Genomic DNA, 6,000 nt, shown 5'->3' with positions numbered 1-6,000 from the left:
TCCGAGGAGAATGAGTGGAGAGTTGGTGAAGTGTCCTGGTGAGTTGCTATCTTTTAGCAACGCAGAAATGAGCACTGGAGCTAGTCTACGAGTAGCAGTGCACAATAACGACACTTTTTTTTTTTTTACTGTCTTTGAATAGCACCGGGTGAAAAATCAACGTTTTCTTTATATCTAGTGGCAGTGATCATGACGTTAGTTCAGATAAGTACCGGTAACCTTTGTCATAGTGTCGTAGTACTGGTAAACTTTGTCTTTGTCATCTAGAAATAGAAGGCATCATGCTAGCGTTTCTAAGCGTTTATCTCTTCCTCCGGTGAAAATGTTGTTGCAAACGTAGCCGCCGCGTGTCTGTCGCTGTGTTTAGCAGGTGCTTGTGTGGGCGCCGGCGGTGCCGTCCCATGGGAACTGCGTTGGAAAGCTTGTGCTGTAGGGAAGTGAGTGCTTAATTTTCGTATTATATTCCGTTTTGTGATGCCCAACAACATAAAATACAATGGATAACAGTTTAAATGTTTATTACCAACAAGTAAATTGCACAAATTCGTGCAACACGGCCTTTAACCTTTTTTTTCCATGAAGATAGGCTTTAAGAGTTCATCAGATACATACTGTATATAATATGATCTTTTTGTTTGTTTGTTTTTTGCTTAACTGCGTCTTAAAAATAGAAATAAAACAAATTATTAGTGATAATTGACACTTAAAGCTAAGAATGTAAAAAAAAAAAATACCTTCAAGACATTTTTTAAAATAAATTAATAGTTTTTTCCAGCACATTAGGGCCCCAAAAAGCATTATTTATTTCATTCATTCTTTCACTTTTACATCTTATGAATATAGCCTACAATTAAAATAGCTGAAGTAGCACACTACTGCCCCTGTCACATCTTGGTTTAGTGATTGTGTGGTGACAAAAGCAGTTGATTGTAACTTCATTAAGATGGGTTTTCCAGGGGAAGTGGGATTTTCACAGCATTAAAATACGGACTGGTGAAATCACACTCCCCTCTCCAGCACAGGTGTATAAGGTCATAGACTCACCACACTACTTCCCCTGTCACATCTTGGTTTAGAGATTGTGTGGTGACAAAAGCAGTTGATTGTAACTTCATTAAGATGGGTTTTCTCCCAAAAAACTTCATTAAATTATGACCATTTTAATTTTTGGGTTACCTATACATTTAAGAATTTGAACAAAAACAAATTACAGTTGAACAAAAACAAATTAATCTCTATTTACATTCTATGCACTGAATAACAATAACAAAATTACACTAAACACTTAACTAAAATGAAGTATTTACAGTCTGTTTACAGTTTTGATTTCTAAGTGCAGGCCCGGCAGATGAAGCTCTTGACTTTCACTGTTTTGTTTGCACAGTTGCAGTGAAACCACCTTGAGCAGACATCACAGCGTATCTAAACATATTAATATACATATTTAGTAAATACTCTTACAGTAAAACAATAACTGCAATGCAAATATCTTAAAAATCAATTATGTTTTATACACACAAAAAATGTGGTAAACTTACCCAGTAAGTTCCATTTTCCCTCTCCCCACAGATGAAACACAGGTCCATCAGGTCTTCTAACAATGATTCCAGAATAGAAAATAAGGTTGAGTGTGATATTAAACACCACATTTAATTTGAAAACATGCTTACAGTTAATATAGACTCATTGCAAATCCAAAATTCTTACCCGTGTTTTTTAGGAGACAAGTGGCAATTTCCCACCTGATCAATTTTATGGCTTCTGCAGAGGAGGAAAAGTCTACAGACTCCTCCTTCAAGATGCATTCTGCAAACTAAAAATAACAGACAATGTAGTTCTGAGGCAAATAGTTATACATTGTTACATTTTATAATCACTATATTAAGTTGAAATCTTTTCAAATTATTTTTTTTAAATCAAAGCTGGAGATAGGTGTGTGAGAGAGAGATATTAGAGAGAGAGAGAGAGAGAGAGAGAGAGAGAGAGAGAGAGAGAGAGAGAGAGTGTGTGTGAGTGTGTGTCTATTTCTGCTTTTTCAACATTATATAAACACTGATCCTGTATTAAATGCACTTTGATCGTTTAGTTACTTTTAAGACAAAGGCCCCACAGGAACTGCTGTCTTTTTGTCTTTTGACTCTTAAAGGAGTCATAACCTGCAATTTTCACTTTTCCACGAGAATCAATGTATGTTATGATTGCCTAACGATTATACACTGGCCGGGAAGCCGCATTTAAAAGTGAAGCGTTTGTTTACCTCAGGGTTTGTAAAATAGCCCACGTGCACGCGCACTCAAATACGAGATTTTGATTTCTACCCTGGCTTGACGTCACGACGGTGGAGGATATGCCATATATGGCATAGAAAAGATGGAGAAACCAAGTGCACACCTGCGTTGCTCTGTGTTTGACTGCCATAAACAGCATTCTAATGTGTTTTCTCTACCCAAAACGGACGAAACTATCGGGGATCAGTGGATGAAATTCATTTTTAATGACGCTGTCCCAACAACCCTTTCAACTGGCCTAACGTTTGGTGTCTGCGCTAAACATTTTACACAGGATTAATTTAGTAATTTGGGACAATATCAGGCGAAGTTGGCCTCGAAGCTCCGTTTGGGAAAAGGTGCCATCCCCACCATCAGAGACCTGCCTGAAATTGAAACGGTAAGACTGAGGTTTTATTGCTCTACTGTGTGTACGTTAACAAACATCAGCTAACTGCTAATGCGGCTATTGTATGTAACGTTAGCTTCGAGATAAACACGGTGAATGGACTCTACGAATGCTATCCACATCGTTCCACTTTGTTTTACACAACAGTAGTGATGGTACAGGAGTCCATGGTCAGTGGCTAAAACTGTTTGCTAGACCATATCGCATATATCGATATAGTTCAAATTTGCGCTCTGCTCCCCGCGCCTCCGCTCTTCCTTTTCCACTCTGCGTGCGTGTTTAGAGCATGTTATGTTATGAGAGATGAATTATGACTACTTCAGAAACCCCAGCACAATAGGAACTACCAGACAGTGACATAAGTGTACGCTGAAATAAAGTCTTTCACTTCAGAAAAACTGACTTTCTTGTCCTGTCAGCCGTTATCCTGTGCTCGGAGCGCACACTCAATACACGGGTAAATGCGGAGGCGCCCGCGCTGTGTATCGCCTCACTGATCAAGGGCAAAAGAAACTACGAGCATGCAACGCCGTTACGTTGAAAATTACACGAAATAAAAGTAAAGCAGGTATGATTTTCATTATATTCAACAGGAGCAGTTTCCATGTTTCATTAACAGTACTTGTTAGTATTGTGTATTCACCATGGTAACTATAACGATAAACAGACAAGAAAATGATACAGCTATATTTTCATAGAATTGTATATTAAATAACTATGACAACATATCATTATTATATTTTTTTTATAGAATAGATAAGGATAGATAAATAAAACAAACAGTCAAGTAATAATAAATATAAAGAAAAACATCTCGTTACATGTCTAAAGAAGAAAATATTGAATGTCTAAATAACCACAACGTGAAACAAGGCAAAAACACCACATGATAGTAAACGTTTATCTCAGTAACCGCTGTTAAGCTGATAAAAAAATTACACTACATCTCCGTTAATGTAATTCTACATTTAAATAAAAGGTAAACCTATGCGGGAGAAAATAGCAACAAATGTTTTAGCTCGTTACTGATGTTAATGTACGTCTCAGTCAAAATTATTGTCTTTACCATTCAGAGACATCTTGATGTAGACGTCCATCCAACAACTCAACATCTTCACTTTCTAGCTCTGGTTCGGAGTCCGGCTCAAACATGTACGGTTGAATCACATAGGTCGCGGCAGGGTCTGGTTCATTGACAACTTGCGCCATGATGTTAGTTTGTAATGATATGCTAAAGAGTTACCTGCGCTGTCAACCCCCCTCCTTCCTGCAACCAATCAACGCGCCCCTCATTTGCATTATTATAATGACCGTCCACGACAGCCAAAACATCGCATCAGATCTCGCGAGACAATAATGCCTTTAGAAATTAGGGTCTGAGGAGCTCTGTGTTTATTTTTTTTCCACTTTTTTTTTTTTAGAAGTGCCTGAAAGACTATAATAGAGCATTGGGTATCCAAGGTAACACGAGGTCATGACTCCTTTAAAGCCTATCTTCGTGAAAAAAAAAAGGTTAAATATTATTATTTTTAATGACATTCATGTGCAATGGGGAGAATATTTTCTTATGAACCACAGCGTGTTTAACACAAACGATAAGTTCAATTAAATTAAGTGAAATTAACAGTTTTGTTTTGATAGCTGGTAGCGTTATTCCTTCGTCGAAGTTTATATAGTTTGAATCGATCTGCCATGTTTTTTTTTTTTGCATCTTTTATCCACACTAGTTCACTTTCTGTTAATTTATTTAAGTGTATACAAAGCTTCCATGCATGATCTAGGTGCTTGCTGTGTGAAAAATCGATCGATAGACGGATATATGGCAAAGGAAGTGCATTTAAACTCGCTTGCGCGTGCACGCGAAGGGGAGTGCGATTTGTCCGGGGAGTCGGATTTCGGTACAACATCGGCGAGAGCGGCAAAATTCGCTCTCGCCGCCCTGCCACAGATTAGAATGCGTGATTTTTTAAAAACTTTAATTAAAGGGGCCGCGAAGCAAATAAGAACTGAACATAAATCAGTACCCTATTTTGTGCAGAGTGGCCTCACGTAGGGTATAAGTTAACCTAATGAAATCTTTTAATTGTGAAAGTAACAAAATGACAGATGGAAAGACCTTAACAATTTTAGTTATTTTGCTAACGAAAATAAAATAAAAAATCCGTTTGTGTGTTCTGGCTTTTGTGTTCATGAGTCTAATTTCAACATTAAGATAATAGAATGTTTAATAGACTTGGTATTTAATTAACATTGATTTGTGTGCAATCTACATTACAATAACTGTCCTGGTTGCTGCAATTGGTCAAAATCATTATTATTTTGAGCAAATGAATTGCATTCCCGCTGAAAAAACAAGTTCTAGCATGAAAATGTTGCCTATAAATAGTGTTGCGCGGCTTTTTCTAATCAAACTGACAACACTATGGATGAGCAAGTTATTGTGTTTGGTGTGGCATTGCTCTACCTGCGGAGAAGACGTCGGAGATCAGTGTGGGTGCATGATATTCTCCAAGCCCGTCAGCAGCTTGGAGAATATCACCGGCTAGTGCAGGAGCTGCGGTTGGACGACGGTAGATTCCAGCAATATTTCAGACTGGACAGGGTCCAGTTTGACAACCTGCTCTCAAAAGTTGGGCCGCGAATTGGAAGGCAAGATACCAACTATCGGCGTGCTATTAATGCGGCTGAGTGCTTTGCAATCCGTCTACGGTGAGTTCGAGATTTTTGTTCTTTATGGTTTAATTTGTTTCTTTATATTTTTATTAAATATAATAATAAAAAAAAATCTTTTAAATTTTATTATTATTATATTTAAGTATTTTGTTTTGTATTTTCAATGGGTTGGATATTGGATATTGTTTTCATTGGTTTTTAAATGCTATTTTCCAGTTGTGGACAAAAGTAGTATTTAGATCCTTTACTTATTAATAATAATAATAATTAATTATTATTATTTACTTAAAGTAATAAGTTATACCACACTGTAAAAATTATCTGATACACATTAAAGTCCTGCGTTAAAAATTTATAAAAGTATAATCCGGTCTAAATATTTCTACAAAGAAGTAGGCTATACATTTTTGTACATTACAAACAAGTATAATCAGGAAAATTGACATAAAGGAGTAAAAGTGAACTGTGACTATACCATTATATCATTAGATTTTTATTACTCATGCATTAATGTAAAAACAGAATTTGGAGTTTCAGAGGAAGTTTACTGAGGTGGAAAAAAATATATAAGTAAATGTATTTAGCTTCTTTTCACCACAGATTTTTGTTTGTTTGATCATTTTGCCTAAGTAATTATTATTATTATTATTA

General features: G+C 36.4%; 1 protein-coding gene across 1 annotated transcript in view; it reads right to left on the bottom strand.

Annotated features, from left to right (window-relative positions):
• Positions 1-501: 501 nt before the first annotated feature.
• The window catches only part of LOC311288849 (uncharacterized protein), a gene marked incomplete at its 5' end in the record, with an annotated part of 30,198 nt that continues 24,699 nt past the window's right edge, over positions 502-6,000 (bottom strand). Inside the window, 3 exons of the mRNA XM_084406460.1 lie at positions 502-1,422; positions 1,539-1,594; positions 1,708-1,813. Coding sequence (XP_084262586.1) covers positions 1,412-1,422; positions 1,539-1,594; positions 1,708-1,813 — 173 coding nt within the window. The 3' untranslated portion in view covers positions 502-1,411. The remainder of the gene's footprint in view (positions 1,423-1,538; positions 1,595-1,707; positions 1,814-6,000) is intronic.

Source organism: Rutilus rutilus (assembly GCF_951802725.1).
Source record: "Rutilus rutilus genome assembly, chromosome: 4".
NCBI classification, from domain to species: domain Eukaryota; kingdom Metazoa; phylum Chordata; class Actinopteri; order Cypriniformes; family Leuciscidae; genus Rutilus; species Rutilus rutilus.
The sequence above is the reverse complement of the archived record's forward strand: the minus strand, read 5'-3'. Positions and strand labels throughout refer to the sequence as shown.